The sequence below is a fragment of the Sitodiplosis mosellana genome, unplaced genomic scaffold (assembly GCF_009176505.1).
Source record: "Sitodiplosis mosellana isolate CC-2019 unplaced genomic scaffold, AAFC_SMos_1.0 Smas_scaffold_5, whole genome shotgun sequence".
Lineage (NCBI taxonomy): Eukaryota > Metazoa > Arthropoda > Insecta > Diptera > Cecidomyiidae > Sitodiplosis > Sitodiplosis mosellana.
In genome coordinates this window covers 757,170-776,672 of record NW_022595248.1, presented here as the reverse complement: position 1 = coordinate 776,672, position 19,503 = coordinate 757,170, and the positions used below count along the sequence as shown (strand labels likewise).

Sequence of the window (19,503 nt, the reverse complement as noted above, 5' to 3'; positions counted from 1 at the left end):
GCTGGGAAAACCAATGTTTGAGTAGACGATTTATTGCCGATGATCTGTTTTGAAATTTCCCTCGATTGACATGCAATTTTGAATGTGCAAAAATAACCGATACGTATACTGTACAGTCGTATACAGATCAAATGCCTGATAATTATCCAAGTCGATTAAGCTGTTTTTAACAGATCAGCAGACTCTTTGTTTAATCAGTTGTCGAGACAATCGAACGCATTGGCGTTTGAATAAATCGGCGTTTTTGGCATGAAATCGAAATTCAAATTTCACTGGGTTTTTCAACGGATGTCTCTTTGAGATCAATTTTCTGTGACATTGGAAATTCAATCCGCACTTCACAGATGGATCGAAGAATAAAGCAGAATTGTTTGAAGTAAACTATTTTCGGTTATCAACTCAATCCTCTTAAATTCATTATTCAAATTCTTCAAACTACGTAATAAAATCTTTTAACCGTCAATCATCCAATTGGATTCTATTGGAAAGTCCTATTGAATGAGACTTTTTGAACTGAATGTATCAATACCAATTGTCTCCGATTGGAGACAGAATAATATATTTGAATTCCAAGGAAAAAATCGAATTTCTGTTCAAAACAAGAGAACTGTTGACGCAAAAGAGCGAATTTTAGGCTTGAAATCATGAAAATGTCAGTCAAAATTTACACAAAAAATGGCATTAAAATCGGATAATCCATTTGCATTCATAAATAGTGGATTATTTAAAAGCCCAAATTTCAACTTGATTCGTTCAATCAGTCGTAAAAAAGCGGGAAATAAATGTGAGTGTGTACTATTTATGCTTCAATAAAATGTTATTAAAATGTGTAATTGAAAGTGCAATTAATGCAATGAAAGTGGTAAAAAAATTATTTTTTTTTAATCAAGTAATTTTGTGTATCAAACGGTGCATTTGTATAGTTTAATTACGATAAAACAACGTCAATTCGTTCAATGTTCATGTTCAATAGCCGGTTCATTTCATTTCATATATGTGTCGTTGTAAAACCGCATTTCAACCAGAAAATATACGATTAAACGGATCTTGTTGAAAGTTGTTCCTATAAATTTCAATGCACACATTCAAAATTGACTCTCTTTTTTTCTGTTCAGCAAATGTCTCTGTCAATATGGTTGGTCGATTCGGTGTTTGTTACTGTTTCGAGTTTTTTTTTCCATTTGATTTGCATGGCAAATAAACATTAGCGCTTATGTGAAACGGTTTTTGGTTCATTCATTCATTGTTCAAGCCGCGTGGTCGGGCGTATGTGTGTGTGTGTGTGTGTTTGTGTTAAATAGTGAATGACCGTAAAATGTACACGAATAAATAATAATAATTACCTCAGACACACCAACGGCACTACGATTTGGTACATGAAGCCAACAGCACATCGCTGTACAAATTAAAAATGCACCGCCAATGATGCAAGCCACGCCAGCGTAACGAAACGGATCTGTATAGTTTTCAGCCAAACCAATCCAATTGATGAGCGCCCCAAAGCACAGCAGAATCATACCATATCGATATGGTTTTTGTGTACGTTGCGCTTCCTCCGGTGTCATTACTAAACAAAGTGAAAAGTAAAAAATGCAAATGAGAAATGCAAATTCAGGAAAAAAAAAAAATTAATTAATCGTACAAAGTAAAGCAGAGAGAGAAGGAGAAAGAGTTCACTAGTGAGTTTATAATTTAAATCTAATGGTCATTACAACGGAAATAATATCAGTTGCAAACTTGAGTTCCGTTGAGAATTTCACGTGATTCTCTCTTGTTCAGTGAGTTCCGTTTCAGTTCCATTTAAAAGGCTACGCGGAATTCATTGACATTTGTATCATGTTATTGCATGTTCCTTGTTTTTCACTATATATAGTGAAATTTTATCGAAGGTTAATTGGCGTTTTATTCTTGAATCCAGTTCGTAAGCAAACTTTTATGCCTGCAAGCGCATGATTTAAGCAGAGTGCTAAAATGATTCAAACGACACATCATGAAAACGACTATAAATTGATAGATTGTGAAATTGATTAAGAACTCGCTTTGAAAATGTGGTGGGCACAAATTACAAAGTAAACAGTAACACTTCACATCGTTCGTTGGCAGCAATGACTCAAAAGTGTCAATGTATCAAACGTGAAGCGTTAAAACTGCTTACGTATTCAGCACTAATCGCAGTACAATAGAAGTGTAACGTAATTTAACAATGATTCACCAATTTACTCTCGTATAAAGTTTGTTTAACGGTATACAGAAGGTCTACACACGGTAGATCCTACAACCAAACAATTGTCTTCACGAATAGTCGATTTTCTTTCCGTTTTCGGTTCGATTCAAAGAACAGACGATCGTTTTTTTTCCCGTTTCGTGAATAACCAATCTAATCAGTTTGCGGAGAGTCTGGCTTTCACATGTGGTTTGAGTCGAATCATGTTTGCTTTTTCGGAAAATACGATGTCTATTTACTCAAAAAAACAACAACTTTTAGGTAAACTTCCGTTGTAGCGGTCCATTTACCGTATGCAAATCGGCAAAAAAAAGTTGTTAGTATTTAAACTCGAGAAACCTCTTTTTGTCTCGCTCCATCTATTGAGTGTCAATGTGCGATGCGACACGACGCATTCGATTGCTTAACACTTAACAAAATACAGATTTGGAATGGAAATCACAATGTACGGAAAAAATATTCAGCTCGAAAATTCAATGTCATCAAGAAATTTGTTCAGTATTGAACAAAAAAAAACAAATCAACACAAATCAATATGCGAATATGATCAAAGAAATCGTTATCGATTTTGAAAATCGTTCAAGCATTGGTTAGATTAGGTCCAATGCTCAAAGCAATGTCATCCGAACCAGTTTTGTCTTAATGCGCAGCGTTTTAAGTGTTTTCGATTCAGATGTCGACGTTGTATGAGGCGTGTTACAATCTTAATCTAATTTCAGACGTAAATTAAACCATTGATTTATATTTAACACTAAAGAGTAATAGGCTAATTGTGTGAGGGAGCCCACCATGCCGCATGCAGTGAAAGAGACAGAGAAAGAGAGAAAAGCAAAGCAAAGCAAAGCAATGAGATAAAAAAGCATTTTCTTATCAAGCCATTTTACATTAAAGAATCACATGATCACCACACGTGCAACACTAAAATCAAGTACCGTTACAACGGAATAGTTTCCAATGTGTTATCTATCTCTCGTTGCCTCGAAGGTTCTGTTTGCTTTTTTGTCAACGTGTGTGTTCAAAACAGTTTCTCTTTTGTTACACCCACTATCACAGCGCGCGTCGAGTGTGTGCTCTCGATTTCACCAGGTGCATTCAACCACAATAACAACAACAACAACAACGACAATGTTATACAAAACAATCACAGTGTGTGTGCATATTTGTTAGTTTAACTTACCATCCGATTGGTAAAAATTCCGATGGAATGTGTCCATTGATACTCTACGCGACACGTATGTCGGTGCTTCCATTTTCGCTATTTTATTTGTCTTTTATTTCTGACACTGAGTGTAAATGTGTTTGAGTATGTGTTTGTTTGTGTCTTTGGACTTTGTTTTTTTTTTCTGAGATGCAAAACAATTTTCTGTTTGTGTCTTAATGTGTAAACGGGGTGTGTGTCAGTGAGATTAATTGGTCTTTTCACGTGAAAAATGTTACTAGCATTCTTTAAAAAGAGAAACAAAGGAGGAAAAAACAAATCAAGATCAGTATAGTGAGAGATATTCAAAACAATGATCTGATAGCAAAAGTAAGACACATACGCTAATTAATTTATTAAGATGCGATTTAACTACTGGAATTTTTGGTGGAATTTAATGCGTTAATGTTATTCACAATGAACTTAATTCAATGACAAGCGAATACGGTACACACACAAAACGCAGCCAGTCTTTGGTTTGGCTTTTTTTTATTGTGAAGTGTGGAGACTTCATCTAAAAAATGGATCAGGTAGCCATCAAGTGGTTTTTGTTTCGTTTTAGGTTCAACAGACCATTTTGGCTGGCTGCTATGAACACTTTCGAATGCTCATATGAAAATGATTTTTTTTTAATGTTAAAAATCGGTCTGAACAGTGTTAGTGACATTGAGACAACAGTTTTGGGTTATTGCTACACACAATACTATGCCACATGATTTGATCAAAATTACCCATACGATGGTTGTTCGAAAATCTATCGAAAAATGCGTGTGTTGATATTTATTTGATAGTTCACACCAAAATGAAACCAAAACACAAACAACAATTACTTAAAATGATACCATTAGCCACAAAATCCATTTCCATATTCGATATAGAATTGCCTTTGCCATTGTTCACTACCCAAATTTTATACCTAACGTGATGTGAATTCACATCTACCAAAACTGAATGTAAATCACATGTGTTTGTTTCTCTTATCGCCATAGAGTCATGGATATCATCGAAAAAAAACTATCGCTTATCCGCCACGAGGTTAATTTGATTATATATGAAATTATTGAGCCAAAAGCTACGGCCGTTCGTAGACACAATTTTAAAAGATGAGTCAAGGCATTTGTACATGATGCAAAAAGTCTTGATTCGATACCAATTATAGCGTTTTAATCACATTGATTGTGAAAGAAAAAACCGTGATGATAGAAAAAAAGCAATTTATAGAATCAATCTTGAACAAAAAAATTGCCTCAGGTGAAGAAACTCAAAGAGTGGGAAAAAAATGCTTCGAAAAAAGAGATCATAGTCTTCTGAATTATATAAAAAATTGGTTAGATCAAAGAAATAAACCATGATTAGAAAAAATAAATCGTCTAGCTGGAGAATTAGTTAGATCGAGAGAAAAAAAATCGATTTGAATTTGAGTAGAAAAAAGCGGTTAATTCGGCTCGGACATATGGCTGAGTCGTCTATTTATAGAGTAAAATTTAATTTGCCATCACCTAAGCCGTGTCTACGCATGTGATATAGCAAATCAGAAGATGAATATGAATTTTTTTTTTATAGAAATATAATTTTCAATTATGCATGACTATTACTAAACTTCCTGTTGATCAGGTAAGGTTTCAACCTCCGATGTAATGAGATTCGTTAGCAATATTTTGCATTTGTTTTGTTTTTTTTTTCCATTTTGTTTGGATCAGTGCGTCGGTAAATCTTCCGTAAAGTATCTCAAAACAATGCCATAAATATGTGTTTGCCTAGACTAAAGATGTTTAATTCGATGCGATCGAATAACGAAAATCACCTAAGCACCAAAAACAACGACGTCGTCAGCAACAATAACAACAACAAAGCCAACGGCAAAAGCAAATAATTCATTACAAAATCAAGGTTAGACTAAAATGCTAAAACATATGATATCACATCAATATTCGGTATGTGGAATTGAGAGAGAGAAAGAGAGCGAATGGCACGGTGAGAAAAAACACGCACGTCGCACTTCATATGCTGAATGTGTGTGTATTCAAAATGGAGAGAGAGAAAAAAGAAGGAAACAGAAAATTGAAACGACGAAGACAAACAACACACTACATGGCGATTAAATACGCTTTTAAATATGGTAAGCAAGTAACGATCGCGCGCACGCACGTCTCACTCATAACAATCGTTCAACGGCAACAACAAAAGCTGCCGTGATTACGCGGTGCTTTGTGAGCAACACAGCACACGGCGTGTCTGTGTTTTATGAAAATACATGCTTCCGTATTCTACTCGTAACATTTATCGTACTCATGAAATATTCTTTTTGCATGCGATAATCAATTAAATTTCATTTTTTTTTTTGCCATTAAAATTGACAAAACATAAAAATTTATGTGCATTTTAACAATGATACGATGTTTTTCTCTATCTCCTTTCATCTGACTCGACCACTTTTGACTGCATAAGGTTTTCTCATTGGTTACTGTTCGTGTTTTGCATTACCGGTTTTGCATGTGAAGAAAGAAGTTGGCATGTGGTGTGTGACCGACCACTGTTACGAACTTGTACTTGAATTAATCTCATCATTTTGTGGCTGGTATTTGCTTTTGCGCGTTGCACATTGTACGCGTGGAAAAGACGTCAAAGAGAAGTGCTTTTCAGTCTCTGTTGTAAAAGTAACAGTCAGTCCTGTCACTGAAGTCTGTCCAGTGGTTGGAGTCACTCCAGTACACCGGACGATCTCACAACATTCATGAATGATCAGCGGAAGAACTGGATGAAAAGCAAATAGAACTGACCCGTGCCGTGGCTTTAATTATGAACCGTGTCGCAAAACAATGGACTCATCAATTTTCGATTCTTCTTTCTTTCATTCTGCTTCGTTCATCCGCGTCCAGACATTCGTGGCTTGTCATTGTCTTTTTTCCACATGCTTTCTCTTCACAATGTGCAAGCGCATGGAATAAAAACAACGGAAATGAATTCACCACATCGACCATGGTCAATATGTTCGCTAGCTGAATGCAAGTGCATGAACAATTGGCCAAACATTACTCGACGCCATGGCCAGTCGATGACATTTTTCGACAACTCCTTCCCGTTGTTCGTTCCGTTTCGTTTCTTTGGCTTGTAAAATTAATAAAACCACCCAAAGATCACACAAGTTCAAAAGGTTAACACATTAAATGGGCTGCTAACCTATTGTCCAATGAAATAAATAGTTCACTGCAGTAAAAATAGACGTCCGTTCACGGCACTCGGATTGATAGCCAATTCAAAATCTTGAAGTGGTCGTTTATTCGTGTCAGTTCATCGATGCGCCGTGCCACGCTCACCAAACCAACCGATCAATGCTCGGCCAATTGAATTCGAATTTTTTTCTTTTTAACTTCTTTTCATTACGGTTGATTGTTTCATAAAATGATTGGCTCAGAATGCCAATTGTTCGCTTTTTCCTTTGGTGTTGGAGAGAATGAAAAAAAAAAAAGAATGGAGCCAAACAATGTACACAAAAGAATTATTGCAAAACGGTATTTATTCGCCCATTCATAATAATAATTCAACTATCATCGACAAATCATAAAAGTGAGCTGCTGCTGCTGCTGCTGCTGCTGCTGCTGCTGCTGCTGCTGCTGCTGCTAAACAACGAGCACGAGTGAAATGGAGCGATCGAAACGCGAGAAAAAACATGTCAGCCTTTAATTTATTTTCAAATCAACGCAAGTAGCAAATGCACTACTCTGAGATGGTGGTGGCTCATAAATTTAAAATAAATGTGCGTGCTGAAACATGTTCTATTTTCATGTGGGACAGCAAATAAGCAGGCAAGAGAGTGAACGAGCGAGTGAGTGAAAAAAAATAGAATCAAGAAGAAAGGTAAATGTGAGAGAGATCGGCGAGCATGGTACGTGATTTTGCTAGCACAAAAAATGCTTTGAATATGAACATTCGCTCGTTGTGGAACATGAAATATGATCCGTTCCTTTTTGTATAATTTAAATTGAAAGAGCGAACGCGTGCGATAGAGAATTCAAATCGCAACCTGGATTGATACTCGAAAAATTGCCAACGGCACCAACACACAATAGCCCGTCACATGAACAAATCACTTGGCGAACTCATTCACATAGCCATTTTAACGAACAATATATCTCAGCGCACGGATTTTGGCTGTCGAAATAAATCGTCACAACTATGCCGCTAATAGATTTTGAAAAGTTTCATTTTTCTTTATTTCGTGTGTGTGTGTGTGTCTTTCTTTGACCCGTCAACGTTAATGAGTTGGTTCAACTCAAACAACAAACAAAACATGAACATCAACATAAAAAGAAATTGGTGAATAAAAATAAACCGTTTTCGATGACAATTTCATAAATTGAACTCTGACTTTGACATTTCCGTCGAAACCTTTTGCTTTACAATGGAAGAAAGAGAGAGAAATGAAACATTACCGAAAAAAAAACCTCGATCGCTCTGGATATTTTGGCTGGATGGGCATAAAAACCAGCTTATTGTTACTGTGTGCTTAAGCAAGTCATTTGAAGAGATACCGTTTTCTTTCTTTTAAATTTCAACTCACATCGAACACGGAAAAAAAAATGAAGAAAACATGGTTGCTCGATACGATTTTCTTTCATAATGTCAGCCCGTTGCAATGTATATGATTTGAAAACAATTTTACGGATTTGAATTGAATAATGGTTCGATTGTTGTTGGCATTTTCACATTTGTACAGAGAGAAGAAAAAATAAAATAATTCGCAAAATTGCATCTTGCATTCATTTTTTGTTTTCTTTTCGATTTTTTTTCCGCTTCGAATTCAACAACATCGTAGTAGAGTTACGATAAACGGTTGCTCACGTCAAAAAAAAAAAAATTATCATTTTCCCTTACATGTGACTTTTTTTTGCTCTATCTTTGGAATAAAAGTACGTATAAAATTTACAACTGAATTGAATTGTACGGCAATTAGCGCAACTGTTAGTGTTGGTGGCACGTATTTGATTCAGCCATCAATTGCATACGGCTCTCAAGACAATGAGACAGCGAGACAGCGACTAGCAACGCAAAAAACAACATACTCGCAAATAAGAAATGATTCATTAGATTTGTTATGCAGTGTGTGTGTGTGTGTTTCGGTTGTGCTGAAAATGGCAAAACCGAGTTTGGATGACGGAACCAACCGTTTTGGGTTCCTTGAAAATGTGCAAACGTGTGTCGGACTTTGGTTTACCTTTGTTAGCACTTAGCAAAGCGCATTGCGTTTTCTCACTCGCTCTGTCTGTCTCAGTTCAAACATTGTTTACATTTGATCGAGTTCAAACCGCGCGGTTGAATTGTGCTCGTGCGCGTGCGAGCGAGCGAGCGAGTGAGAGAGTGAAATCCAAATTCTTATGTACATAGCGACTAATTTCGATTTCATGTATGTTTCAAAACATTTCAATTGCTTTAACAATCGCGCGCGCTCACACACTGATCCGATGTCTTAAAGTCAACGCTTTGTGTGCGCCCACACTCAATCAAATCAACGCTAACATGAACCACGAATGATGACGCGAACATTGTTTACAAAATTTTGCCTTTCATTTGTTTTGCATGTTTTTTTTTCTTTTCTTGTCTCGCGAGCGTTCGTTTTTCTCTCTGTTTATAGCGGCAAAACAAATACGAAGTGGAAGACGAAAGAAAATAACAGTTTGAATTTGCTGGGTTATTCCAAGAATTCCTTTAATTCTTTTGTGTGACACGGATTGTTTCAAATGAGTGTGTGTATATATCTAAAGGCCTATATAGCCGCTTATTATCTACCGCTCACGCACAATCTTTCAACTTCATGCAACAGTAGCACTGAGCATATGGTGAGTGTTATCACTGTCCTAGGCATTTATCGTGATTGTCATTATCAAATGCGCTCGCGCGCGCTCAAAAGAATTGTTTTTCTTGTAAAAACCAAGAATAGGTTAGCTTTGTTATAGCCTACGGTAAATGTTCTATTCCGTTGCATCTCCATCTCCTAAATACCGATGTTTGCATCGCATGAGCAGCGATGCATTCGTGGGCAGAACGATGATCGCGATCACAATTTAAGAAGCAGAAAAAAACAAATGGCAACGCATGAATGTCAGTTCATTTCGGTTTTTGTATGTGCATGAGTCAAAGACCGTTATCGGAAATGAACAGTTGAACTATTCAATGTTGCAATCGCAATCACATAATAAAAAAATAATAAAAAACATCAATATTGAAATCAAAAGGTTCGCCAACTTTGCGATATTAACATCAATATATATGTCATAAGCGATTTGTTTGCATGACGAAACCCGTGCCACAGAGAAGGCGAAAATAACATTCTAGGGAAAAAAAGAACCGATAGTCAGGGTTTTTTTGTTGCTTCTTTTGTTTCTCCGCCGATGATGATGACGACGTTGTTGTTTATTTGGTTCTTTTGTACGAAGAAAATACAATAAGCTGATAAGGTCTGACTTTGTAACACGGCGCACACAAAACACATGAACATCTCGGAATGAGTCGAAGATAAGACCGGAGAATGAATAGCAGTTGCAATGGCATGTGACTGTTTTTTTCCTTTCTACATTGAAGCGATGGGATTGGCAAAAAACCAGTCGCACTATTTTTATAAATTTACTTTTTGCTATTGCCATTGTATTGGTGTGTGTTTACTTGTGACTATTGTGTCGCCGAGCCGAGCACAAGGTAATTCAAATTGGTACTTAATCGTAAACTGGATTTTAACACTCTTTTTTTCTCTCTCTCTCTCGCGTAACGTACTAGTCTAATGGATTATTATTATGATCGATGTTATCGTCTAACGTTTCTGCGGTTTGAATAATATCTCTTTGATAATTGACACTTGACAAGCTGTTAATTTCTATTAACAAATCCACAATGGATTTTATAATCGATCGACACTGTCACAGACTGAAATGAACGAGACTTGACTCATATAGAGAGCAAAAAAGAGCATTTCTCCCTATCTCTCTCTCTCTCTGGAATAAAAATAAAACAAAATCACATCTCGTTACAAATAATACGGCATATCAATCGATTGCCCGTCATAACAATAAACAATCAGTGCGAGTGAATGTGAATTCCATGCGTTGTATCGATTGCATTTTCTGAATTCGCAATTGCACATTGTTTCACTTATTTTAAACAATGTTTCACGCAGTTAATAAACAAACAAACAAAAAATCCGATTCGACCATTTTAACAACATGGCGTGCAACAGTCGGGTGTGTCAACAGCGAACGCGCCGGTGTTTTTTTTTCCTTTCCCTCCTCTCGCATGTGAGTGTGTCGTTGTGTCGCAGCAAATTAGTAAATATTTACAAAAATTCGTGAACGCGACAATTTCGATGGGTGTCAAATTGAATTGATTATTCAAAAAAGAACAAACCGTTTTGATTATCTCGGAAAGAGAAAAAAAAACTCGGAATTCAATACGTCGAATCAGCGGTTTTGGCATTGGCTAACAGAAAATACAAATAACGAGAAAAAAAGTGTTCAACACTTTTCCAAGCGAAAGAAAAATTCTCTATATGGGATCAAATGAATTCATCGAATGATGTGATTGATGGTGGTGATGATTATATTTTTTTGGGCTGGAAACAGATTTGTGTATTGATCCAGTTGGATTTCGTTTAATTGCGAAATTTCCTACTTGGTAACACGTCATACAAATACATACATGAATTGTTGGTCATGCTACAAATATTTGATGATATGATAGCATATGCCATCAAGTCCAAAAAAAAAAAATACACTAAAATTAATAACCAATTCTAAAACCCGATGAACGAACCATGAATTTGATGATTAAATGGAACAGAAAACGACTACTGAATAACAACAACACAGAAATCTTATGATCAACACGAAAAATATATCAATGTGAAAATGTTTCAAAAAGAATGTATTTTTTTTTTTGGAGTGTATATGTGTGTGTATTTTTTTTTACCGAAACTGTATCGCCTTCTATATTTAGCTAGAATGTAGCACATTTCAATTTATCATCCAGAACCGAACACCAAACAAATAACACGGCGAATGAGAGTCGTCGCTCGCCGTACACTTGATCCAAAAATTATTTATTGTAACTGGTTACGGTGTGTGCTCTTGCTATTGCGATTGTGAAAGAGAGCCGATGGTTTTGGTCGGTGCGCCGCGGCTAAAAGAGATTTTGCGTGGCCGGTTATTAATGCGTTTTTATTAATAAATTCTCGTCAGAGTGCATGCGCTCTCTGTCCGTTCACAAGATACACGCTCACGATCTTCGTACTTTAAGTTTTTATTTCTACGTTCACCACACACATACACAATCTGTACGGATTTTTATGAACTCGAGGAAACAAAAATCCACCAGAAACAGAACTAGATTTTAATCAGAAAACACTTTGTTCATTTGTACACACAATGCAAATGCTTCAAGTTATTTTGCTGGTTTTTGGGCTTATTTTTCGTTTTGTTCACACAAACGAAAAATTCGAATCGTGTCAATTTCTCAACCGAATGTTCTTACTTGTTCTTGTTCTCCGACCGAAGAGTGGAAAATATGAAGTGATCGTTGGTCCGAAAATAAAAATGCGTTATTTTTTGTGTGCAAGTGGAAATGATATGCGACAGCCGCTTTTCCAAATTTCGGTGTTATTTTTATCACACACGAGCAAAAAAAAACACTTTGTTTAGTCTCTTCACAACGCACAGAACTAACTGTATCTTCTGGGATTAATGGATTCGAATCGATGGTGTGTATTTTTCTTGGTAACCGTTTTTTCTGGACAAGTTTAAATCTCCGATGACAAAATACGATTTTTTTCGGTTGTATTTCGAATATGCGAGACAAAAAACCACTGAACTGTTGGGCTATACACAAAAATACACACGGAATACGATAATTCACACGATAAATTTTCTTTCTCTAAATGCAACGGGCAGACAAGAGTATAATACTTCTTCTTCTTTCTTAGTTGGACATTCGGATTTAAAGGTTTTGAACACGATATTTCAACGCCGTGATACCACTATTATTGGCTTGCTACCTTGGCAAGACGGTGTACGCAACTAAAGTTAATTTTATTTTAACTGTTGCTAATAAGCATCGAGTCGCTTTTTGACGTTGCGCGCACTCGTTCGCTTTCTCAAGCCGCTCACGCACACACTCACACGCCGCCGTGCCTCGAAAAGTGCTCAAACCGTCGTGATGATTAACGATTTGTGTGAAACCGAAAGCAATACAAAACAACACCAAACAGCACAATAACAATGGCCAACGGCGAGAACGATCACACGAACGGCTTGAAGTGAATGAATTGAGTGAAATTGAAATACACAAACTCGCATGCGTACGTTCGTATGACGGAGCGAACGATACAGCGCTCAGCTGACTGATCAGACTCAAACAATTGCTTTGCATTCCAAGCTTTACTACACAAAATACAATGAGCGAAAAAAACGAGTTGAGTAAAAACGAGAAGAAAAAAACACAATATTGAACGAGCTGTTGAAAGGTTTATATGATTTTTTGCAATTCATGAAATGTGTATTCTATTTTTAGCGAGTTTTATGTTGGGAATGTCAGGTTTATTTATCCAAGTTTTTTTGTTATCAACACCGTTTTTCTCTCAACTTTCATATTGAAATATAAAATTGCGTGAAATTTTTGAAATATTCAAACACATTTTTGAGACAGACAAAATCCGGCTCATATGAACAGGTTAAACTTGACGCAGAGAGATACAAAACTTCTTCTGGAACTCAATTTGATGTAATTAGCAACAATCATTCTCACTCAATTCCACATGATTATTTCGAAATGAACTTATAATTGAATGATTGCAATCACGTATTTGATATCGATACGATTTTATCTGAAGAGGTGATTGAGCGCTATCACAACGATGCCACCAATGACGTACTATGTTATAATTTTATAAACGTCTTAATGGCCGTGTTTTAATATTAGACACGATGACATCAAACATTCTCAACTTATTTTGCGGCATCTCGATAAAAGCGAAAAGTGTAAACAACATTTCATCACGATGAATCGCATCCCGACTCATGTTCAATTCCATTGTCATCGCATGACTAGTGTAAATAGATCAAAGACAAATTCAAACACAGCAGATGAAGTTTTAATAATGATCAAATATCAAATTTAGCTAATTGGCTAAGATATTAATATCTTTAACAAAAGAAGAATAATTTACACTCTTTCTTATCCCGGAATCGAAACAATTGGTATATCAACATACAGTTAAAACATTGGATTTAAATTTTTGCTTCGAATGACTAGATAAAACACTTGATTTATTTTACACATAAGCTTATGTGGCTTACTTGAATCGAAAAAGTATCTCGTATCAAAAAAGAAAACGTAAAGTCAAAATTGACTGCTATTCCATGACCACTTTAAGCAAAAACGCTTTTACCAACAGCAAGCAACATTTTTGTTATTCTGATTTAAGTTTTGAATTTTCATATAAATTAAATATTCTAATGCGATAAAAAAAAAACATGCCAATAAATTAGTTTTTTTTCTTGAAAAATAATATTTATTCCACTTTTTACACGCATTCAGGCAATTAAAACAAATAGAAAAGCCAAATATTCACAACCAACGATTCAAAGTTCATTTTTAATTATTTTTTATCATTATAAATCATTAAATTTGTCATGCAATAATTCAAGTGAAACTATAGACATTTGACACAAATTTAATGAATTTAACGGTAACACAACGGGTGTTTAAATCAGTTCAGCGTAGAAAAGATGATTTGTTTGTTTTTAAAGCTGAGAAAATGAAGTGATTGAACCTTCACTCAAGCCCATCCGCTTCAAGCTTCAAAACTTTTACTGGTTCGATTGAATATAAAATTTTGATCATTTCCTATTTGATTTCTATTTTTGGTCGATCACATTTTTTGAATCGTTTTTCAAATGAGAGAGAAAGAAAAATGGTATAGCCATAGTTCAAACCTTGAAAGTGAAAAGTGTGAACTATTGCTCTCTTGAGAATAGCGAGCATACTTTCTTCGCGTTTCGCGCTCATTGTTGAATCAACCATGTTGATTTAAAATTAGTTACGCTGAAAATGAATTGCGTCAGAAATGAGAGTTTAAAAGTATATACGTAAAGCGGAAATCCATGAATGAATCCGTGTTTTACAAACATCACATTCATAATTCACAATGCTATTGAAGGTACAGGCGTGTATCATTATTTCTCCTTAACCGTTACATTTAGAACAAAATTATGATAAAATCAAATGAAACACAAATTGAATGTACAAAAATTCTTTGGGAAAAAATTCAAGTAAACAAAATTCAATGAGTAGCAATTGTTATAAGGTGTGCCAACTAATGTCAATTGAATGGATGCAGTAGAAAAAGTTTCTATTATCTCAATCAATATAAGATACAAATATAAGTTCATTGAATCGAACAAAAGAATATCACATAAGAAAACTAATAGTTGAATTTTCTAATGAATAGTTTTAAACTATTCATTAGAAAATTCAATTGTTCGTGATAGCATTGATGTATATTTTAAATGAAGATGACCCCATTTTGCATCATTGCTCTACAAATTCGTTAATTTTGGTGAGAATTTTTTCGGTATAAATAACCGGCAAATCTGATCGATCAGCATCAGTCAACCATTGATATCTCTTACAATCGCAATTGTAAAACAATTAAAATCAATCAACATGAAATTCGCTTTGGCTTTTGTCGCACTCTTCGCTTTGGTCGTAAGTTAAAGTCGGCAATAAAGCTAATACACAGAAGAAATTAACGTTTTTTTCTTTGCATTTCAGGCTATCTCAGCTGCTTTCCCTGAACCAGCTGCTGATCCAGAAGCTCTCGCTGCCCCAAGTATTCAAAATTGAGAAAATCCTTATATTTTAATTTAAAATATTGAAAATGGGCTAAATGTTTTCTATTAATGTCACATTTGGTAATTTAGGCTCCAGTGGCTCATCATCATCATCATGTGGATCGTCTTCATCCCGAAGACGCAGACGATCAAGCGGATCAAGTGGATCAAGCGGCTCAAGCGGATCAAGCGGCTCATGTGGTAGCAGCTCATGTGGTGGTAGTTCAGGCGGCGCAACAGTAAAAACAGCTTACATTGTCGCTCCATTGAGCTCATGTGGTTCATCATCATCATCATGTGGATCGTCTTCATCGAGAAGATGCAAACGATCAAGCGGATCAAGCGGATCAAGCGGCTCATGTGGTTCATCATCTTCACGTAGCAAACGTGAGTAGAATGGGTTTCGATTTTAACGTTTAAATACAAATCAATTGACGTGAACTTAATATTTTATATGGGGTTATTTGAGGATATCCAATTAAATTAACGGTTTGCAATGTGATTTCCTAATTGAAAGGAATCCACAAAATTATGCCCAGCATTTTCCAATCTCCGATGGATTCTAATTACTTTCCCTTCCTACAACAGGCTCATCGGGCTGCGGATCATCGAGCGGTGGTTCTTCGAGCTGCGGATCATCGAGTGGTGGTTCATCGAGCTGCGGATCATCGAGCGGTGGTTCGTCTAGCTCCCGTAGATGCAAAAGATCGTCATCATCCAGCTGCTGCTGTTAAATGCAATGACAGAAATCTCAGGCTTTGGCAAACGAAAAACGGCAATCACTTTTATGGAACTAGCGCTATTTAAATCGTTGCATTTTATTTATTATTTAGTTATACGACATGCAGTCATTTTGATTTGGCCAAAATAAACAATTGACTTATTTCAAAAGAAACGAATTTGATCTTTGTATTCTATCGAATGTCTTCTTAAATGAAAATTCAATTGAACGTTTATTCAAAACTCTTCACCTCGAAAATCAATCAATCAATCATTCAACATTTTGGATTATTCCATATTATGGATTCCAGATTATGGAATCCATAATCTCTTTGTTTCATTGGAACAATTTTGGATGGAAAAGTGTCACACTATTCTCACTTACCAGTGGAATTTGTTTGCTATAAATACATGGCTTAAAATTACCTTAAAAGTCAGTTGCCATATTTCAATTTAATACTGGAAACAAAACGAAATTCGTATTCACACGCTGTGGAATAGAGCGGTTCGGCTTGATTATACGTTGATGATTCATAATAACTGTAACTAAATTGAATAAACTGGTTTTCTTTTTTTCACCAGGCCATATCAAAAATTTATCTTGCTCCCGAACCAGTGCCAGAAGCAGTCGCTGATCCAGGTAAGATAGCATTTTATTAGCAATCAAACTAGTTTTTGATTTTATCAATCGAATATTTTTTCTGTGATCCAGAACCAATTTGCAAACGAGGTTGTTCGAACTGTGCCGTTCCAGTTAAAACATTGTCCACGTGTGACTCATGCGGTGCGCTAAGCTATGAATGCAAAACCATTAAATATAAATCAAGTTGTGGTGCAGAACATGTCGTATAAGACGATCAGCTTGCTGCTCATCGTTCCAAAGCTTGTTATTTAAAATATTTTTTAACCGAGCCGAATATATAAACTTTATTTATTTCCTTTTTTATTACAATTAAAACTGACTCAATGATCAAAAAACTGCTTGAAAAATCCAGTGTTTTCTTTCACTATTTTTGATTTGAAAAATTCTGCAAATGGCATTTTGTAATCAAAACAAATGATTTGTTTCGACTAAAAATCAATACCAAAAAGCGCAAAATGTCTATATTTATCACGTTCCTTCTTCAAAAAAACCTAATACGTAATATACACAAAAATTCCTAATAATCGAATACCAAAATTTCTTTGGCCATGCCCATTTCTTTCAAAACTCGTGATTGATATCACGTGCGATCTATTGAATGAATTGAAGTTGCGATCACATGTGATTTGGCCATTGCCTTTGATCATTAAAACGAGAGTTGATAAATGAATTTGATTGCAGCTTATGAAAGAAATGAATGCGAACACTTCAAAGCATTTATTCATAAAATTCGTCAGAATTGTGAACCATATCTTATTGACGTTAGATTATAATTGAATCTTGAAATAAGCGCTTGGCAAACATAGTATACATTTCGAGAGAAAGATAAACCAGAAAAACCGAATGAAATACGGCACCGAAATCAAGTATGACAATCTTAAAATGTAACGTCTGGACAAAAGCACTTGATTTTTTTTCTTTCAATATAAAGAGAACTCAAGTTGTTCAGACATTTTGGTATATATGACAACAATATATAAATAATACAATGTATGAAGTCTGCGTATGTATCACAAGAAATATGGAATAAGCGTGCAAATATTTGTATTGAATGATCCCTTTTTGTCATTCATTGTGAGATTTTCATTGATAATTACTTGAAAAGCCATGATTCTGTCGCGCAAATTCTGTTTTCTTGTTGTCTACATTTTTTTAGATTGATATCACTATCCATTGATTTATATTAAAGACGTAGATGCATTGAATTAACGAAATCACAATAGAGATCTATCGAAGGCAACATGTGCCAACCCAATTTCAAAATTAACTTCTTCTTTTTACTTGTACGACTTTTTTGTCCAACAACTGTAACCAAACATTATATAGGCATGAATGTCTTATCACAGCGTCACAACAATAAGCATTGTTCTCTGTTCTAACAAGACACAACGACAATGAATGATCAAGAAAATGTGCTTGAATTATAGCTTTTCAATTAATAAAAAAAAGACATATGCATTGCATCCACCACTTGGAGTCGACGTAGAAGAACATGAGCAATTGACGTGATTCGTTTATTCAGAAGGAAATTATCAGCAAGAACTGAATTGAATAAACTTTGTTCACTGTTAATTATGATAAGACAATTAAAAAAAGTTCAACAGTTTCTCTGACCTTTTTTGGAATTTATCTGGCCAATTTGGAATACAATTATCTGCTCAAATTGTCATTCTTGTTCAGATTAGGGCCATCCATTGGGCCAGATTAGAAAGTATTCGGTTCAAATTAGACTCTATCTGACCATTTTAGATTTATTCCAAATTATATATGATACCTATTTCATACTGATGAGATAAAACTATTTATCGTAAGCACCTTCATGTTTATTTTGTTCGAGAGAATTATGAAAGAAGTAACGTCAATTGAAATGCATATATTTGAACATCATTTTTAAATTCGGAAATGGTTACGACCTTGGTTACGGGACTAATCTCTACCTTATGCCGTTGCGAATATCGTATTTGTGATCGAAAAAGGCCTGGACATACTATATGTAGTGTGATTTTTTAATAAATCTTTTCATGTAAAGTTTTGTGACGGAATAATGAATCTCAAAAAGCTTCTGTCTGACAACATTGTCTGACTCTTGGTATGTTGATGTTCGATATAAATCATGCAAATTATGCTAAGCACTTCGACCGGAGTTTCCAACAATGACTAAAATTGCCTACCAGAGCCAGTTATCTCTGGCTCGATCTTCAATCGATTCCATTTATTTATCGCATATTTATTTATAAACATTCAGTGTCAATGAGAATAAAAGAAAATGTTACCATTTCAAAATTAGCATCAAATTTAAAGTCGTTTTGTATTAAAAACTACGTCGTTTGACTACTTATGGTGCTTCCGGTTGTTCACTTAAATTGGTTATTTCAACTAAACCCGAATAGAAGAATCTGAAGAGGTCGATGGACAAAAACGAGTTTATCATAAATCAGTTGATAATTCATAACAATGTGTAGTTCACCGATTCGTCGGTGTTTCACCGCATGTCATGTATTTCAGCTTATGATTTTCCGTTCGCTCAACTTTGGCTATTTCCATTGGGGAAGGAAATTTTCAATGGACTTGTCGATTGAAAATAACTATTTGGGCTATTTTTAAAATAATTTCATAGACTTTGATCTAGCCGTTTGTGTATATCAATATTGAAACCTGATTTCGAGATCAAAAATAATTTTTAAATGATGACCAAAGACTACTAATTTCGAAGATTATCTTTATTATTTTAATAAAAATGTGGCTTCAACAAGTGACATCATTTGAAAAATCATGTTTCCGATTTCGTTTGGAAACAAAATGAAACCATTTCCTTATTATATCTGCATAACCATTCTAAATTTGT

General features: G+C 35.2%; 2 protein-coding genes across 6 annotated transcripts in view; one reads left to right on the top strand and one right to left on the bottom strand.

Moving 5' to 3' along the window:
* Nucleotides 1–19,503, bottom strand: part of LOC129567191 (uncharacterized) — a 36,610-nt gene that overhangs the window by 3,409 nt on the left and 13,698 nt on the right. Inside the window, exons 1-3 of one of the 5 annotated variants that reach the window (XM_055443849.1) lie at nt 11,379–12,652; nt 3,402–3,668; nt 1,344–1,567 (exon numbers count right to left, since the gene is read on the bottom strand). In XM_055443849.1, coding sequence (XP_055299824.1) covers nt 1,344–1,567; nt 3,402–3,474 — 297 coding nt within the window. In that variant the 5' untranslated portion in view covers nt 3,475–3,668; nt 11,379–12,652. Of the gene's footprint in view, nt 1–1,343; nt 1,568–3,156; nt 3,378–3,401; nt 3,669–11,378; nt 12,653–19,503 lie in introns of those variants that run through there. The other 4 variants (XM_055443853.1, XM_055443850.1, XM_055443854.1 and 1 more) reach the window with 4 other exon arrangements.
* Nucleotides 14,886–16,122, top strand: LOC129567193 (sericin-1-like). Its single transcript, XM_055443856.1, has 4 exons — nt 14,886–15,170; nt 15,237–15,294; nt 15,386–15,682; nt 15,884–16,122. Exons 1-4 carry the CDS (start codon nt 15,129–15,131, stop codon nt 16,027–16,029), a joined length of 543 nt encoding a protein of 180 aa, XP_055299831.1. The 5' UTR covers nt 14,886–15,128; the 3' UTR covers nt 16,030–16,122.